Raw genomic sequence first — 20,233 nt, 5'->3', positions numbered from 1 at the left:
TCATTGTTCCTCCTCTGATATAACCCTCTGCGAACGTCCTTGGTATCGTTGAACGTCACCTGATCGTATTAACAATTTCCTACCAATGTCTTAACAGACACCTATTCATGATACATAACCTATACCAATGTTTAAAATTTAAATTAATGTAAAATACTCATAACAGGTTTGCGAGACATATAAAAAGATTTGAGCACTCACTATAAGAAACAGAGTGCCGAATAATATCGATCAGCTCATACGCATTGCGTAAGCCATATACCTAAGGTGTCTTGCGTTTTTGTATATAATCTTGTCTACATTATATTATTAGAATAATATAGAATTAAACATAAATTTTTCGGGGTTTGACAAGTGTGCGTTTTATCGTAAGAGAGAGAAAGATTTTAGGCTTGAATAAAAAAATCTTTAATTCTTTTTACAAGTTTCAAATAAATATGTTAACTTAAACAATTAAACAAACATTTATTTTATGATAATTTGTATTTGAGAAAGAATCCTGGATGCCGAAAGGTAAGAAAATAATTTTAATTTTAATTAATATAACAATATTTAACACATAATTAACTTTATATCGTATATTAAAGCACTTCAGCAAGCATTTGACAGATAGGTGTATTATTCGCACAAATTTTAAATCAATGAATTAGATGTCAAATTGAAAAAATGATTTTGTCAATGGAATTTAGAATAGAGTTTATAGAATGTTTTTAAGATGATGAATATCTTACAATAATAATAGTTACGAGTAGGGTCAAGTGGGGTAAATGAAAATAGGAGTAATTGGAATACGATATTAATTTCTAATCGATGGGTGGTGATAACAATATATAACCAACCTAAAAAAATAATAAAATTCTCATTTACCCCTTAGCCACCAAGTAATATGGGGCAAATGGAAATATGTGTACTTCATACATTTAGGTAATATAAAATCAATGTTAATGACAAATATTTTCAAATGCCTCCCAGAGGTCATTACTACAGATAAAATACCAACAAATTCGTTTGTTTTCATTTACTTCAAAAAATAATGGAAATTTTTTTAAAAATAGGAAGTACATTAAACTTTTGATTGCGACATTTTCATTACTGAAAGTGTTCTAATTAGATCATAATGCAGAATTCACAAACAATTATTAAGACAACTATAATAATTGTATAAAATATGGGAATTTAAAAATATTGTTTCCAATTATCCCACTGTCAACTGTTCGGTCTCTGAAGTACAATTCGGAAAAACCTTTCCTATATATTATACAGTTTCATTTAGATTACATTTTATATTATTTATACATCTAAACGGAACACTCATTCTCACCGGAACAATGGTTGTCTGCATAATCAACTAAAAAATTTAAGAACATAAACAAACAACAATTATATGAGTTTTCCCGGTTTATCCCTATACCTACCTAATAACCTAAATATCTATCTAAATTTATTCAACACTCATTTTCTTTCACACTGTTAACATGTACACACAACAGTACAAACATTATACACCGTAAAACTCTTATTTTTATTGTAAATTGTTTTAACCATGTAAGAACTTAATAATCTGTACAAACAGGTCGTAAAAAAAAACATGAGAAAATAATATAACCTTGTAATCTGCTAATAAATGATGACTATACGACGTAGGTGTCATATATATGACTATTTTTTATATAAATCTTTTTATGCAATTATATCGTTTATAGACACGATATTTAATTAAGAGTTCATCTATAATAGTTCGTGAAATACAGAACTGACAAATTATGAAATAAACTAAGGTTGTGTTCGATTTTAAATGTAAATAGAACGAGGAATGTAGGTACTAGTTTTACAGGATGTGGTTTTTTTTTCGATCCACTATCACTTTTTGAGGCAGTAAAACCAGTTGGTACTTCGAGGAGCAAAAATAAAAAAAAATTAACAATATTTTTCAAAATAATCGGGAAACGAAAAAAAAAATTAAAGAAAAATGATCAGTATATTAGACAAAATCGATTTGGTTTTTTGGTGCAACTCAAAACGAATTACCATAGATACTTGAAATTTTCACCAAATGTTAATATATTTTGCATTTTCTATTCCTGATAAAATGTTCAAAATATTTTGACTATTTTTGAGCTAAATATAGACATTCGACATTTTTAATTCTTTTTGTAAACAAATTTCACTCAGTCTAAAACCTTGGAAATTTAATGCAAGATTCTTTATAAACTGTTCATATACCAATTAAAAAATATCAAAAATATATATCACAATATTTTTTTATAAGCGTTTAACGAGATATATTATAATATAATATTATATTATAATATTCACCCGTAAAATAAAGATTTCGCATAATACGGCTTTCTTATTATATCGTAATTCGAGTTGCAGACAACCTTAGTTCAGAATCATTTTTTCGTGTGTATTGATATAGATATCAATCAATCATAAAAATTCATATTTAATACATCCATTACAGCGATTTACTCCTCAATGACGGAATATACTGGACACCTACAACTGTACAGCAGAGCGGTTAACTCTACTTCCTCCCTTTTTTTGTTATGAAATAATATTATATTCTGTTCCGCTTCCGCTTCTTCCCTAAATTAACTTAAAATAAAAAGAGAGCTACAATGTCAAATTTTTATTGGACCTTTCGTGTCGAGTATGCGTAACGAAAAATTGGGTAATGAAAAATTGATACTGAAAAATGGTTGAAATCTTTGACCAAAGAAAATTGAGTAATCATAGATGTTTTTAGGTATAATGTAGTAGAAAAATACCCATGAGGACATATGTTACATTTTATTATGAATTTGATTCAATTCAATTTTTTTTTTATTATTGATTTGCGTACTTATGGAAATAAACAAAACGACACAAAAATGGGTTAGAAAAAAAGGTTGAACTCAGCCCAAAAACACATCTATGTCAAAAATTAATTTTGATTAGTAGCACTTGCTGGAGTGCATGTCGTTTATACAATTGTTTAAAATACTCATTAAATTATTTAATCAGTAAATATGTATTGGCTGATGAATATAATAATTAGGAGCTAAAGATCATACTCTATAACAAGACTCACAGATATTTTTTTTCTGTATGATGAAGATAATTATTAATTACCTAAAGTGAGCGTTTTTAAAAAAAATATTAAAATGTACCTACTGAAAATTTATTGTAAGAAACTTATATTACTTGCACTTTTTTTAAAAATAATACATATTATATATTAGGTAAAACTAAAATAGCAGTAAAATGCAATTATTGATCCAGGTACGTTGTTTCATATTTCTGAAAAAAAAATTAACATATTTTAAAATTTTAACAGCTATTAAATTAGTATTAAACTTTAATTAATTATTAGAATGCATAAATAATATTTCACATATTTTAAATGAGTTTAAATTCATCCATCAGTTTAAAACTGATTTAAAATAAAACATTGTTAATAATAAAAGTTACAACTTACATGGAATTATTCAGACGTTTAACTCTAGTCTAGACAAATAAACTACACAGACTAAATTCTTGTTAATAATAATCATTGAACTCGATCTACTTTTATGAAATGAAAAAGTGATTCCTACAGTCGAAAACTTGTTGAACTTTGAAATATTTGTACCATTATAAAGTCAACACAGATATGACTGAATAAACATTTTAATATTGTAAACGCTGCAGAACTATTGAACCAATAAATAATTACTGGAAAACAATCAAAATACACCCTCATCCCATAATTTTATTTATTTTAAAATTATATAACTAGTACAGTAATACTTACATGCTTCTGATTGATTTTTAAATTTTAATTTAAAAAAATAATTACACTACAATACCAAGTGCTTGTAATAATATTTCTGGCGAACTACAATATTACACGCATTTACACAGTATGGATTATAAACAATCATAACACCGTTTTCAAAGAAAAACAACTAGAGCTATAGGTATTGTAATGACTTATTATTAAAACGAAGTGCATGCAATTTAATAGAATCTGCAGTTTTGCCATAATTCCCCTATACATTTTCAATATATCTAATTATTTAATTAATATTTTGAATACATTTTTTTTTTCGTTTAACATACATAATTTATAAATAATTAATAATTTAGAGTTTAAAAGTGTTTTAAAACGTTCAAAAACACGAAAACACGTTTTTCAATCCCATTTAAATATAATATTTAAATTAATTGTCGATATGCAATTATAGGCCATCGATATACCTTTACTATAATATTATAAGTAGGTATTGTATTTTCTTTACTAATACTTCTCGCTGTGCAATTTATACAATATTTAATTATGAAATTCTTAGCATAATATTATTTTTATATTTTTTAATATTACTTATAACTGTCTTTTTGGTATTATCGCCGTGAATATTGTTTATAGTTTCTATAAAAGGAATGATCACACAATCTTTTATTTTTGGTCAACAGAATAAGTCTTCCGGTGAAAATAGTTGAAAGACAGAGAAAAACATGTTATCCTTAATGTCAAGTCCTTGTGACTTAAAAATAGAAATATCGTTCACAATAATATGAAATATAGATTTCGTGAATAGTTTGGTAGGTGCACTGCATTTTATGATTTATGTAATTTTTATACATAGGTCTATCATAAAATATGTAAGACGTACCTACGCGTATAGCATAGGGAGTATGTTTCGTCAACCATAACTTAACTATTCTTGAAAACGTTTTAAAACGCGAATCAAAACAATGGAAACAATAAAACGCAAACTGGTTTATTCTACTGCCAATAGCATTAATGTTTTTTATACCGAACAGCTCCACTCACAGCTCGCAGACCACTAAACTAGTATCATCAGTGACCGCGTACTACGGTGTAACACATCGTTGAATAATCTAAACTTGCCTTAAGCATTGCGATAGTTACGAAATATGTATTTGTTTTGATTAGAAAAATATAATATTTTACGTGCATTGTTTTGCTTCTCCGTCGATTTTGTTGATCCAAAGGATTGGGTAAGAAATTTGACATTTTAAGATAAAGGAACATCATTGATTTTAAGGCAAATAAATTTTAATTTAATTTTATAGTTATTGTTAGTTTATAACCAAAAACATTAGCTACTTACGTTCTTCATTCAAAAGTAGGTTTTTCTGTATTAGGTGTGTAATTATTATTTATGAAAATAAATTATTATTATTATTATTATTTTATTATCATTTTATTTTTGAAAATTTATTTGTGGAATAATATTCTTACGGGCAAGTAAAGTTGCTTCAAAAAGAGATAAAATTGATTACTTGTAAGAATCAGGATCAATAGTATAGACAATATAGTACCTAGCAACTTCCTACTACTTTCAAACAGTTTTGAAAAATATGTGAAAAACAGTGTTAAGTTCGATGAATTAACATCCAAAATTATATTTCGCTGAATTGTTTTCGATAATATCGGTGGTGTTCAAGTTAAAATATAATACTTAGACTACGACTATAGTTACTATCATATTTATTGTTTAACTTAACAGAAAATAAAAAGATTTAAAGATTTGGATAAGATATATTGAAATAGATTACGATAAACATTTTTAAATCAACTACCTATGATATCTTAAAATATTTAAATATTAAAAAAAAACTAAATGATAATATTTTTTTGCTTATCGTGACACAAAAAGCTAATGTCTTGTTAATATGCAAGTATACTGTTTAAAACTTTGGGGGTTAACAATCTAAACGCGCTATCAAATTCCATACGTCATATTGTATTAGTTTTAGGTACATAAACACCCCTAAGTTAAGCTGCATAACCAGACTAAGGATCATTACTAAAGATAATCTTAACAGGAATTATGTTAAATGACTAATAATTTAGTATAGTGTTTAATTAAAACCAAAAACGGACATTATTTTGTATACCTAAATTACATTTAACGATTTGCTATAGACATTTGCTAACATGCTAAAATAATTAAATATTAATATAATAAAATAACATTATAACTACGACATAATAGATGTATTTGTATATGTTTAATAAGAAGCTTCACACTAAACCATTAAATTTTCAATTTACCCAATAATTTATTGTCCCCTATAGGCAATAATGATCATAATATTATAGTGAAAAGAAACTTTTAATGTGTAGTCATAAAGCTTAATTCATTTTATTGTTGTAATTTATAATGACGTTAATGAGTTATGACCCTATAAAAAATGAACTCGCAGAAGTTTATGACAAATATATAATCATTAAATATAACTTGTAAATTAAAGTTGGATTGTTAATAAACAAGATTTGATCGACAAAATGTCTGTAAACATAACAAATTGTAATTACAAGTATTTAAATAAAACTTGATACTTGAATAATTTGGTGCATCCCAATTTCTTCTTTGATCTATTAGCATAAGAATAATTAAGTATTTTATATTTTTGATACCATTAACCATTAGTAATAAATTATATAATTTCCTGAACAACTAAAAAAATATTCAAATTTTATTTTATAACATTGAAACGCTTATTAATTCATACAAGGTAGTAATTATTATTGTCATTTGATATTTGAATATTTTATTTTTATACAGTACCTACTACAGATTTCTATAATAACTATATTACTTCATTTTTTTTAATAAACTGTGTTCGAACAAAACATATTATAATCATAATATTTTGTATTTAAATATCAAATAAGTAGGTAGTGAATAAACATTACGCATCACTGTCAAATAACGAAACAACTATTCCACTGGATTCTGCAAAATATAAGGAGTGGGCATAGGCACCGGGAAATAAAATAACCTATAGTAACAAATAATATCCCCACTTTCCAATAAGGATACCGATTATGACATTACACCAACTTATAAACGGCATTCCGTGGCTCATGAGTTGCCGAGTGGGTTTCCGTAAATCAAGTAAAATGTGCTTTGGATCCATTGGTTCTTAAAATATATTATTTATTATTTACGATATTATGCACTACTAAAAACCGTCACGCCGACATTTAGGATTATGTACATTTCCGACGAGTCGCCTTGAATTACCCAATATTGTGTTCTGCGCACATATTTTCGACAAAAATTTGTATTTGTACCTATATTTAATATTTAAATGATACCTATATTATATTACACGAGTTGGGCACGTGTACTTTGGGCCACGATAAATGAATCAGTGATATAATAAAATAAAATATGAATAGTAAAAAATCATAATATACACGGCGTATTTTGATGTCTTATAGACATTTTTTTTTAATTTTATTCATCGTGTCAGTTTTCAATCAAAATAAATTCTTAAACATATTTAGTGAGCGGAAATCTGTAATTTAATTGCGACAAAATCATAAGATAATTATTATAACGACTTCACATTAAACCCTTTAGTCCTAACCCTCCTACAATTGACTTAACAGCAAAAATCTTTACCCGGAATCGTAACGACAATCGAAATGGAGTTTGCCTTCAAAATATAATAATATGGTAACTTAAATATAAAGTACGCCTTACTATAATACCATATTATATTTATTATATTATATCTATAATCTCATTAGTATTTTCAACAACTGAGTTTGTTTGAACTACGTGTTATTATCTAAAATTTATTTTTTTTTTTAATTACCGTTATTTAGTCCAAGATTCCATAAAATAACTTTATACATTTCGTGAAAAAATAAATTATAAACTATAATTAGGTTTATTTAAATTACAACGATCTTCAAATTTCTATGGATATGCCCACTACTTACATTTTCCATACCTTATGGATATGTGTGACTCACTATGTAATGCGGCAGATACTTATTATACCTGCAGCAGCAGTAATAATTTCAAATCAGGTTTGAACCATAGAATGTTTTTGATTTTATTTAAATTAATTTTGCTGCGTATAATGATTGTAGGTCGGCCTCAGAGCCAATTTTAATAGTTATCGAAAAACAAATCTCACTTTATATACTACTAGCTGATCATGTGCACTCCGTTGCCCGTTCAAAACACCAACTCTAGAAGTTTCAACATTTGTGTTCGATTCGTAGTTTAATAGTGATGTTTAAAACTTACCGTGACGAATTCTCGAGGATTTCCCCATTATAATCCCCGTTAAACATTTTTAACACGGTCAAATCATGTCTAAAATTATATTCTAGCATAATAACTATTTTTTTCTTGCATTTTTCGCTTTCCATTGATGAAACAATTTTTAATAACGGTACCTAATAACAGTAATAACCAATTCCTTATTTGTTCTATACACATAAACGGTGTTGATGATGTGCACGTGCAAGTTCCCGAATGGTCGAAAAATTAGCGTTAGGAACACCATTTTTACTAAGTTATATCTATTAGTTATATTATGTGGTTTTGATGGTTTTGACCAAATATAAAATACAGGTCTAAAATTATGTATTCAATCATAATAACTATTTTATTTTAGTAACCAATATTTACCCTATAAAAAGAAAAAATATATTATTATTTCTATTATTTCTATAAAAATTTCTACATTTGCAAAAAAAAAAAATTAAAGGACACGTCTTATCGAAATAAAATATAGCCTATAAATCCTTGGAATAATTTAGCATACTGATGGTAAAAAAATGTTTTAAGTTAAGTAGTTCCAGAGATTAGCCCTAATAAAAAAAACCAAAAGGCCCTTCTTTAATCTTTATGTATTAGTATAGATGACATTATATTTTTTAGTAAACAAATTATTTGCTAATTAAGTAATAACACACCGTCAATAAGTTTATATTGGCTAAATATTAAGTTATTTCAAATATATTGGCTTACATTTTCTTGTAATCAATGGTTTAATTTTGGTTTAATACATTGGTACCTAACAATTATAATTTGTTTAGAGATTAATGTTTTTTCACAGTTTACTCACTAAACTTTTACATACAAATAAACATGAATTTACATAAAAATACAATAATTATGGACACTTTATTTTTATTTCATTTCGGGGCCACTAAAATCTTAACCCGGGCTTGGATAACATTTGGCATAAAAAATTAGTATAGGTTGGTTGTAATAGGTACAAAATAATATAGCCATATATAGACAGTAGAAATTTATATAATGATATAATATTATTTTAAAAACGTACTAATCATAATTCATAAGTTATTGGTAAAGACTTCCTTGTTAACAAAAAACAGAGTATTAAATAGATAAATGAGATAACAAACAACCTTTAATAATAATATCTATTAACCAAAAATCAGATAGAACAAACTGTAACCTTATACAGTAAGAAATAATTATCATATTAATTTTAATATTTAAATATTCAGTCACTTATATTATAATCATCAGCCTAAAGTAAAAAAAATATATATATTATTTATTAATTATACACTGTAATATTATATCGACTCTTTTATCTGCAGTAGTAAATATTATAATGTTTCGATTAAAAAATCATTATTGAATTCCATTTTTCGTATATCGTATATTTTACATCACTATAATTATTTATTAATATATTATAATATGGTATTATATTTGCATGTTTAATTGTTAACGAAAACGAATACCGTATTATTTAAACGCTATATACCTAGTAATATCCTAAATATTTTCATTTTTTAAATGGCATACATGTATAATATTATAATGAGTTTTTTTTTAAATTTTTTTTTTATTAATTTATATTAAAATATGTAATACTATTATGGGGCCAAGTCACCGAAAGCGAAATTTCGTATTCATGACCAATATAAAAAATACAATAAAATCAAAAATAAACAAAACGTAAATATTATAAAATACATGCTGCAGGTACAACAAAGCTCATAAATATTTATAATATTCTTAAAGTAGTACGAGGAAGTAGTTAGGTATATGTTAATTCGCAGACTCTAAATTGAAATCCGGTTATAAAATATTATTAAAATGTATATCATAAGTATTTCGATGGATAAGCGCAGACATGTTATTGAACTGTTCAGGAACCACATTTGAATATATTTTTAGTAAAATATCGCACTAAAATATATTCACAGTCATTTTCAGTGATATGAAATAAATTAAAACCTAGGAAATAGTACTTATCATAAGTAGCGCTTATCCATCGGTTTATTTAATTATTATTGATGAATAATAATTAATTTATCCTATAATTTATACAATTGATATGTAATAACTAATAACTATTAATAATCAAATTAATTTTAGAGGAATATTATGTAGGTGCAATATAACATGCCAGTGATGATGATCAAAATAAAATGTATATATTATATTAAAACAGGAAACCTATAATAGCCATCGTTCAATTATTTTCTTGAAATAGGTACCTACAGCATAAAAATACGAATATAAAAACGAGTCACTGGTATATCCATGTACATCATAATAATATTATAGCCATGTACAACCTACGTTAATATATAAATTATACATAGGAAATATTATAAATATAAATATAGTAGTATACAGTAGGAATGAGGAACACATTATAATTGAACTGGTTGAATCTATTATTTTTCGATTGGACAGTAACTGTTGTAGTACAGTACTAGTTTATTTTATAATATATGCCCCCCCCCCACATCTTACTACCTACGCGTTAGCCAATATTATGCGTATTGCGTATAATATATTATGTTCAACACAATGTGCAACAGTAAACAGTACAAGAAAAATATAATTACAAGTTACAAATTACAATCGGAAAAACACGAACAAAAAATGATAACCACTACCAAATCTCTTTTGGTTTTTCCAGAAACGATATTTCCAGTTATTAGCCACGCTTATATAATATATAGGTACGTTCCCTGCGTATTAGTTAACCTTGTACGGAGACAACAGAGCAAGTAATTATTATTTTAACACTACGGTTATTAAAACGTGTTAGAACATCATGTATTATAATACGTATAATTATGTAGGTTCTTTATTTTCGAAAAATAAAACGTAGAATAGAAACTAAGAGTTCGTATCGAAAAATTCCGTGTCAAGGAAATCGTAAAGTTGCTTCTAACAGCTTCATATTATAATATATAAGGTGGTATACTGATAATGACGTGTAAAAGAGTCCTATAATAGTGTAGGTAATATGGGACCTACCTGCCTGTGTAACAAATCACAACCAACAGGCAATCGTCTTTACGGAAACACGATACTAAAATATTTTATAGGAATTCGTATTATTAAAACAAAAACTAGTTACTATAATTAAAAAAAAAAAAAAACGTGAAAATCTAACGCTCGTAGTGGGTTTTGTCGTACGGCAACCTGTAGACGCACGACCTTGAATACCCTGCAAGAATTAGCGGCGGCGGAGAGGTTATTATATAATATAACATTTTGGGATTGTAGCCGTCGTTTACTATGGCGGGATGAAACGGACGGTTGATCAGTTCGAAGTTGAAATCGCAAAGAAAAGGCTAATATTATGATAAACCGGATAAACGGGTGAACGCTGATCGTATCGCAGAATATAACAATGATCGTAAATTGCACAACTGCTGCACAAGAGTAGCGCATTACTGTTGTACCGGTCAGGAGGAAGCCATGCGGCATACACGTTATTTTTAATATTTTTTTAACGTGTGAAAACACGATGTTATTATTATTATTATCATCAGTTGGGTCAGGTATGCCCATTAGCTACGCCAACACCAATAATTGTACAAAAACACGGTTTGGCCTTGTCTGATTATATCAAAAGGATAGCGTCCCTTTATATTTTTATCATCAGTTTCCGTCAAATACTCAAAAATAAAAATTAAATTATTTAAATTTAAAAAAGTCGGCTGCTATACACTAGTTGTCGAGTATATCATTGTAATAGATGTGTTGTATTTGAATTCAATGATTAGCCATTGCATACGAAAAACGATTCTGAGCGGAGACGTTGAGTCATCCTAGCATACTCCTATAAATCATTAAATTTAATAATTAAAAAAAATTGATAAAAATCAAAAATACTTCATAGTTATAAAAAGCGAATCATACCCGTAAACTTTTTATTTTAAAAGTTAGAACGATTTGTGGGGAATCTTTTATTAAAATGTCTAATGTTAGCTATAAAAAAAACTTTTATGAATTTCTAACTGAAAAATAATTTACAAAATATGAAAAATTCTTATGGCTAAAAATAGCTCAAAAGATCCAAAATAGTTTGAAAATTTTACCATATATGGAAAATTCTAATATAAATATATGGTGAAAATTTCAATTGTCTACGGTTATTCGTTTTGTAAACCACAAATGAAATAATTCATGTTATAGTTACTCCAGTTTATTTTACAAAATATGTGTTTAAAACTGCAAAGAGCTTCGAAATTTCCTAGCATATCTAGGTTTGATTCAATAAGTAGATACCTACCTACCCTAACTTAACCTTTTAGAGTACCTATATGCATTATGCATATTGTGATTTGTGACACTGTCTAAAAAATACGTCATGAAATAAACAAGTTGAAATAGATAACTTCCTATTGATCTATAATATATATATTATATATAATTTTAAATGAATAATATTTTTAGTACATTATTTTTTCAACATGATATGACTAATACACGTAACTTATTATAATATATAGGTAATAATATAGGTAGGTAGTTTAAAAAAAACATTGCGTGTATGTTATTATTCATTACGTCCGTAAATAATTGTCTGTACCTAATAGACATTTAAAAATCAATATTTCAAATGTAAACTATAGAGTATATTAGGTACATTACATAAATTTGAAAATAATCAATGGGACAGGTTTTGCTATAATGAACAAGGTTAAGGTTTAACGTTAGGTACGTCAATTCTTTAATAAGGTATTAGAAATATGATTATAGCTACTATTTTAATTCTAATCAATAAATGCGTGGTAATACAATATTATGTTTTTATAGAAGTTATTCTTTTTAACAAATATTGTGTATTTTTTACAGTCTTATTATATTTTATTATTAAAGTAATTTGTATACAATGTAATGCTGAAGCGAAAAATATGACTTTGAATATATTAAGCTTAATAGCTGTTAATTATTGTGTATACTGATATAATTTTATTTAACAGTTATAAATCTTAAGATGGAAGACATCAACCTCGATCATGTACGTGAAACAAGTAGTGACATAAATTTAGCAGTTAAAATCACTGACGCTTATAAATCATACAACTCAGCAGCTGTCGTATTAAATGGATTCAACATGAATGTGAAAAAAGGAACAATGTAATTAACCTTTTTTTTATCAACCTTGTTTTTGATAATTATAGATACTCTATAACTTATTTGATAGTTAACTAATATTATTTTATTACATTTCATCCAATAGATATGGCTTATTAGGACCAAGTGGATGTGGCAAAACAACGTTACTCTCTTGTATTATTGGCAGAGGTAGATTGGACTCTGGACACATTCAACTTTCTGTGAGAAAGAAAAAAGAAATAGGTTACATGCCACAGGTAATTGCAAAAACTATTATACAATTTAGAATGAACATAATTCATAGTAAGACTAATACAAATATAACGGATGATAATAATAAACTTTAGTGTTATATTATTATAATTACACGGGATGGGATGGGTTGTGGGTGTATAGAGAAAAACTCAGACTGATCGCACAGTATCCTCTCCATGAGTACAAAATCCTATATACTTAAGTTATCAGACATAATAATGCGCGGAATTACAACCCAAGAGATTCTTACCGGTCTGACGCCAGTCATATAAATTTTCACAACTATAGTCACTAGTTAATAGTAAGTTATCCATCTATCAAAGTTTTATTCAATAAATAATTGCGTATATTCATTAACACTGTAAATAGATGCACGTGGAAATTAAAGAACATCCTACAAGCAGTAGTGGATTTGGTAATTTTTACACCCCTAGGCTAATAAAAATAATAAAATTATATTTTTGAATAATTAAATTATACCTACCTACTTCGTACGTTCACGTTTATTGTGTTATAATTAACGTTATATAATAGGTACTATATGGAAGACATTGAAACAAGTTTTAACCTACTACCTACTATACATGCAATTATAATTATATACTTACCTTTGTCGATATTTTGGGGGGAATTATCATCCAGTCGCCGTGACCTTTATCTCAATAAATATTATGTAACCCGTTTTTTACCGGGTATTATCTTATTGTTGATTTAGTATGATAAATAACTTGAATTAATAACCAATATAATACATTTTTTATATATGTTCCCTTCATTATAACATGAAGGTATCATTATGTATTATTAGCGACTTGATTAAAGCAGCTACACTATTCTAAACCTACAATGCATACGTAATAAATATTGATGTATAATTAAACACACGTAGGTCTTATACTAGATAATAATATGTATAATTTAGTAATTATACTGTTATAGTATTATCGATTATCCATATCATTAACAAGTGCTTAAACGTTTTGTCGGTAGACATTCGTTAACGCAATACTCGAAATTATGCATTTAACGTAAGGCACTCATAATTTCAGAAAACACTCGTGTTTTTGAAAATATTTCTTTTTCATAATATTTTAAGTCTTTACGGAGCAACATTTTTGGAAAAAAATTACGTATATTTTACAATTGTTTAACGTAATCAGTTTTAAATGTTTTTTCTATTTTGAATTACAATATAATATTCTTTTAATTTCATATTCCAAAGCAGAATATTATTCGAAGTATTTCGATCTAAAAAATCAATTTTTGGACAAGTAGTTATATATAAGTTCATGAGTATTTAAAGTTTTGATGTCCTGTTGGTAGTGGACCAATATTTTGCGGGGAACCTTTGTACCAATCCACTCATCTAAACTTTAAATACTTACACTAGGGCCTAGGGAGCGGATGTTTATGCTCTAACAAAATAAAAAATATGCATCCACTTATGCACTATAAAGTATAAAAATATGCTTACAGTTTATTTAAAATATGCATCAATAAAAATGCATTAATTAATAATTATTCATTAATTTAAGCTATATTTTTTTTATTAAAAATTTAATTTAATTTATTTATACTTTATTTCATTTATAAAAAATTTAAAACAGTAGAAAAATTTTAAAATTCAACTTTGCTGAACGCCTTGAACTGTTGATTGATCTGAAAAAATATAGGTACATAATAATATATGTTAGAAAATAATTAAGTGTACAGAATATTCAAAGTTATATTATGTAACGAAAACCCATAAATATGCACTAAAAGCGTGACAAATATAAAAATATTATGATCAAGCAAATAAAAATCAAATACACAAAAATATTCAAAATTAAATTGTTCCTCCGCATTAAATAAGATTTTTAAAAAAAATATGATAAATGCATAATATACACCCGCTTTCTGCTTATAACACATAAACTACTCGTCTAACATTTAATTTTTGTATGTCGAAGGACTCGAAAATATATTCTGCTTTAGAATAAGGAATTAAAAATGTATATGGTCAAATAAAGTCAAAAAAGTAAAAATTATAACGATAGTAGGAAAAAATTTTAAAAAATATTATCTTTTTAGAAAAATTTTATTTTTATTTTTAATGATCAAAAATGCTAATAGTTTTTAAAATAACCAGTGCCTTACGTTAAATGAGTCACTCAGTATTTATATAATGCAATATAAATTATTGTATATAAGTACTACATAAAAAAATTGGTATGACAATAATTAATATGTATTAGTAATTACTAATTAGTATTAGGCACATATAATAATTATTATTATGACAATTATTTCACTTGTATATTTTTATATTTTTTTTAGGATTTAGCACTCTATGACGAATTTAACATACTAGAAACTTTCCATTATTTTGGATCCTTGTACGAAATGTCTTATGAAGATATTATAGATAAAGGTGAAAAGTTGATCAATTTAATGGAAATGCCCCCGGTCAAAACTCAATTTGGTTCAATGAGGTAACTTTTAAAAAATATATATATAAATGCAACAAACTTTTGATTTTTGCATTGATAATTCAATATTGGGAAATAATTTTTAGCGGTGGACAACAAAGAAGGTTCTCTTTGTGTACAGCTCTTTTGCACGACCCAAGTTTGTTGATATTGGATGAGCCCACTGTCGGACTCGATCCAATCATTAGTGCAAGGTAAGATACAAATACTAACTGGTAAACAATTAAGTCTATTTGTCTTTCAGTAATCATTATTATTGATCATTAATTATATTATTAATATTAATTATTCATATTATAAAGTATAAACATAACTGTAAACCGGCTTAAGTCCAAATAATAGCAAATAATGCTGGAAGATTAAAATTGAAAATTAGTCGATTATTATCCTCTCCGTGTTCACTTGTACCTAATCAGTAATAACAATGATTTAATCTTTATATTATAAATAATTAATAATTAATAAGCAGATAAATGCTCGTACACTAAATGTCTATATAAATGTGAAACTATTTAGCATATGGGAGTATTTACAAGATTTAACGAACCGTGGAAAAACAATAATTATCACAACTCATTACATTGAAGAAGCACGGCTTGCAAACACAGTAAATTTATTATATAACATTTTGTAATAAAACGTCTATGATTTTAAACTCAATTTAAATTCAGATAGGCTTGATGAGGAAAGGCATTTTACTATCTGAGGCGCCTCCACTGGAAATTATGGCGTCTTGCAATGCTGACACACTCGAAAGTGCCTTTTTAATACTTAGTCAAAAGCAGACTTCGGATACGGAAACAATTGTTGAGTACAATTTATTTTATCTTTAGCGTAGATTATGCCACATGGATGTGCCTAATATAGCATATCGTGTTTACTAATACGGTAATATAACTTATTAGGAACAACCAAGAAAAAAATCCACTTTACAGCCAGCTACGACTTCACTGGAAAAATCATCACTTTTCTCGCCAAAACGGTTCAAAGCTCAATTATTGAAACATTGGTATTGGAGCGTCAGGAACTGGACGTTAGTATAATATTATATTTCAACCGCTATTATACATTCAATAATTAAATTAAACTGTATCAATTATTTATTTTAGGATCATTTTGTTTGTTTGTCTCTTACCACTTTTTTCTATAACGATTTATAATTTAACCATTGGACAATCTCCACAACCACTCAACCTAGGAATCGTCAATTATGAAAATCCTTCACATTGCTCATTTAAGACGTATGATTTATGTGATAGCAAAATTCCACTAAGTTGCAAATATATGAAAGAGATGGAAAAACATGATTTAACTCTGGTGATTAATATTATATTATTTGGGATTTAAAATTTTACTTTTTTCAACAGTTAATTATTCTTGCAATTTTATTTAAATAATATTTCTTAAAATTTAAGTTCCTACATATGCTTTCTTTATTTTAATCAATCATAAAAAGAATATAATAACATTAATTATATTTTATAATACCGACAGACAATATACAAAGAAGATGAGAAGTTAGCAAGACAAGACGCAAGACACGGTCATACGTGGGGTTTCATAACATTTGCAAAAAATTTTACTGATATGGTTGGAGTGAAATTTAGTGATCCATCAATAATGAGTTCACATGATATAGAAGAATCTGAAATTAAAGCATCATTGGATATGTCAAGTAATATTTTAGTATTATAATAATACTAAAAAAAAAATTTTAAAAAATAACTGTTTTCATTTTAGACTATGTACTTCGAACAATAATCCAAGGAAAATTACATCAAAGTTATAAAAGTCTTGCTCAATCTTTTATAATTTGTAATAAAACTACAGTTACTACGGCATTAGATCCAGTACCAATAACGGTATGAATGTATATAAAATATCAATACTTGTTTAATGTTTAACAAAAAATCATACTTATCAACCAAACCAAAAATGTTATTTTAGCTGATGGAGCCTGTATTTGGAACTTTATATGACATTAATATGTCACATTACGGAGCTGCAGCAATAATATCGATGTATGTTAATATGAAAATGTATATTATTTATTCTAATTTATGTATTTAACTGTAACTATTGACTAGTAATCTTTTTACACATATTTCGGAGCACCGTTTTTGGATTAGTAAGAAGTCTCTAAAAATCATGCATGATACATCATGAAATCATAATAACTCATCAACCATCATATAGGTAGGAAATTTTAATTTCTAGATTTTTTCATACACAACTAAAAAAAACTGATAGAAATATTTCATACAGCAGTACTTACTTATATAGGAACGTTTAAGACTGAAAAAAATATTTTAAATGCTTTAGAATTTAATGACACCAGCTGAACTAGGGGGCAGTGGCGCTGCCTAAGATTTATATATTTTCGAGTGTTTTAACTTCAACCAACTTTTAAAAATGTTTTAGATTGGAGTTATATTTGACGTTCCTGTTTACAGCGTTATCAATTAGCATGGAGAAAAATAGCGGTTTAATTGAAAGGAGTCTTTCATCAGGTCATTATAAATAATTGATACATTATACATATTAAGTTAATTTTTAAATTAACTAAACATATTTATGAACAGGACTCACCATTCTTGAAGTTATTTTGTCACAATTGGTGGTACAAGTTATAATGTTAATTGTTCAAACTATCACAGTATTCATACTACAGTTCATCGTGTTTGACCATCCATTCTTAAGTACCTGGATTACGCCTTTTCTACTTGTATTCTTACAAGGAATATGTGGGACATTTATGGGTAAGTACCACCTGATGTAAAAATTTAATTCCAGTTTAAGCATTTATTTACAAAAAATATTTACTTGAAAGTTTAAATACCAATGCAGTTGGAGAAGGAGTTTTTATAATAACGTTTTAAAATGTTAAATCCATAATATGTCATAGGTTTTGCGGCGAGTATTACTTTCGATGAAGAGAAAATTACAACATTCTTTGGAATATGTTTGGTTATGTCACAAGTATTCTTAAGCGGTAAGTCTTCGTGAAAAAGCTTGTGGTTTATAAATTATTTATACTTTATACTTTAATTCAGGTATTATGTGGCCATTAGAAGCCATGGATCCGATATTAAAAAAGATTAGTTTTTTCTTTCCGTTGACTTTATCAGTGGACGCATTTAGATCAATAACTGCAAGAAATTGGGGATTATCTCATCCAATAGTTATGCAAGGGTTTATATCAATAACACTTTGGATATTTGCTACAATTTTAATTTCAATATTAAGTCTCAAGTTCAAACAAGGTATTAAAGCGAAAAAATAAATAACACCTATTGTAATTTGTAATTTAATATTAATTTAAATGTTGTATTTCTGTGTATTTAAGTAAATTATGTAATATGTAAATATAGTATAGTATATAATAATATTTGATATTATTCAAAATAACTATTCTGTATTTTATTATTTTTTAGTTTTTAAGTTTTACCTACAAATTGTTTATGTCCTAAGTTGTTGTCAATGAAAAACAAAATAAAATAAATAACTACTAAGTTGAGATCTAATTTATTATTGGGTAGAAATTTAATTGCAACCATTTTCCAATCATTCATCTAATGTTTAAATATTCATTATATCTCATGCAACATCCCCTAATTTAACTAAATTTATTTGTTACGAGTATTTGTGTTATTTTATAAATATAAATTTAACTTTTGATGTATTTTTATTTTTAAAATGCTTCGAGTTACAGCATGTAGTCAATGTATGTATTAAAAATTACATAAATTAATTTAAAAATATAGTAATTTTATTATTTATACAACTGTACTAAAGTTCCCTCAATGGTTAATAGTTTGAACTCCACTATCAACAATTCCAAAAATAAAGGTCAATTTTTTTTTTAAAAAATACATAAAGTTACGTATTATAATAAAAATTTTGTAAAGATTGTACGTTTTCCAATAATATGTATATGTATGATAAATATCTCTAACTTAATTATAGATAATATAGTTACCAGACCACCAGTTTTAATATAATAATAATTATTATTATTGGTATACCTATTCAGTGGCGTCTCGGGAATTTTCTATGGGGTGGGTTCTGAAAATTTACTAGAATTTAATAGTGGGGGGGGGGGGACTCTGACCCCATACCCCACATAGTCATAATATTTACAAATTTTGTGTTATTATGTATTTCACCATTTTAGTAGTCAGTACCTAGTGAGCTGTATTTGGTATATCATATGAATATCAAAAGTAAAATAATGCAACCAAAAACTAAACATTTTCAACATTCGTACTTTAATAATCATTATAAAACCATAATAATTTACCAAACATTTCAAAACACAATATTTTCAAGTTTCAGTCCATGATATCTATCTATTTA

General features: G+C 26.6%; 1 protein-coding gene across 2 annotated transcripts; it reads left to right on the top strand.

Moving 5' to 3' along the window:
- The first annotated feature begins 224 nt into the window (after window positions 1-224).
- On the top strand, window positions 225-19,394 carry LOC132945432 (ABC transporter G family member 23-like). Of its 2 annotated transcripts, none has more exons than XM_061015171.1 (16): window positions 225-513; window positions 13,016-13,172; window positions 13,276-13,408; window positions 15,726-15,880; window positions 15,964-16,071; window positions 16,394-16,484; window positions 16,549-16,683; window positions 16,783-16,910; window positions 16,987-17,194; window positions 17,372-17,552; window positions 17,618-17,739; window positions 17,825-17,898; window positions 18,299-18,387; window positions 18,460-18,636; window positions 18,783-18,869; window positions 18,931-19,394. In XM_061015171.1, the coding sequence occupies exons 1-16, from the start codon at window positions 504-506 to the stop codon at window positions 19,158-19,160; spliced, it is 2,085 nt and encodes a 694-aa protein (XP_060871154.1). In that variant the 5' UTR covers window positions 225-503; the 3' UTR covers window positions 19,161-19,394. The 2 variants fall into 2 exon arrangements, with proteins under 2 accessions (XP_060871154.1, XP_060871155.1); XM_061015172.1 differs by lacking the exon at window positions 225-513 and adding an exon at window positions 4,802-4,986.
- The last annotated feature ends 839 nt before the right edge of the window (window positions 19,395-20,233 follow it).

The sequence above is a fragment of the Metopolophium dirhodum genome, chromosome 5 (assembly GCF_019925205.1).
Source record: "Metopolophium dirhodum isolate CAU chromosome 5, ASM1992520v1, whole genome shotgun sequence".
NCBI classification, from domain to species: domain Eukaryota; kingdom Metazoa; phylum Arthropoda; class Insecta; order Hemiptera; family Aphididae; genus Metopolophium; species Metopolophium dirhodum.
This window is presented reverse-complemented; position numbering and strand designations above follow the sequence as displayed.

What these genes read in the sequence shown, in the direction of transcription:
- LOC132945432 (XM_061015171.1), top strand. An exon ending in ACTCAATTTGGTTCAATGAG is followed by an intron (nt 15,881 to 15,963) that starts GTAACTTTTAAA and finishes AATAATTTTTAG; the next exon opens with CGGTGGACAACAAAGAAGGT. An exon ending in TAGATCCAGTACCAATAACG is followed by an intron (nt 17,740 to 17,824) that starts GTATGAATGTAT and finishes ATGTTATTTTAG; the next exon opens with CTGATGGAGCCTGTATTTGG.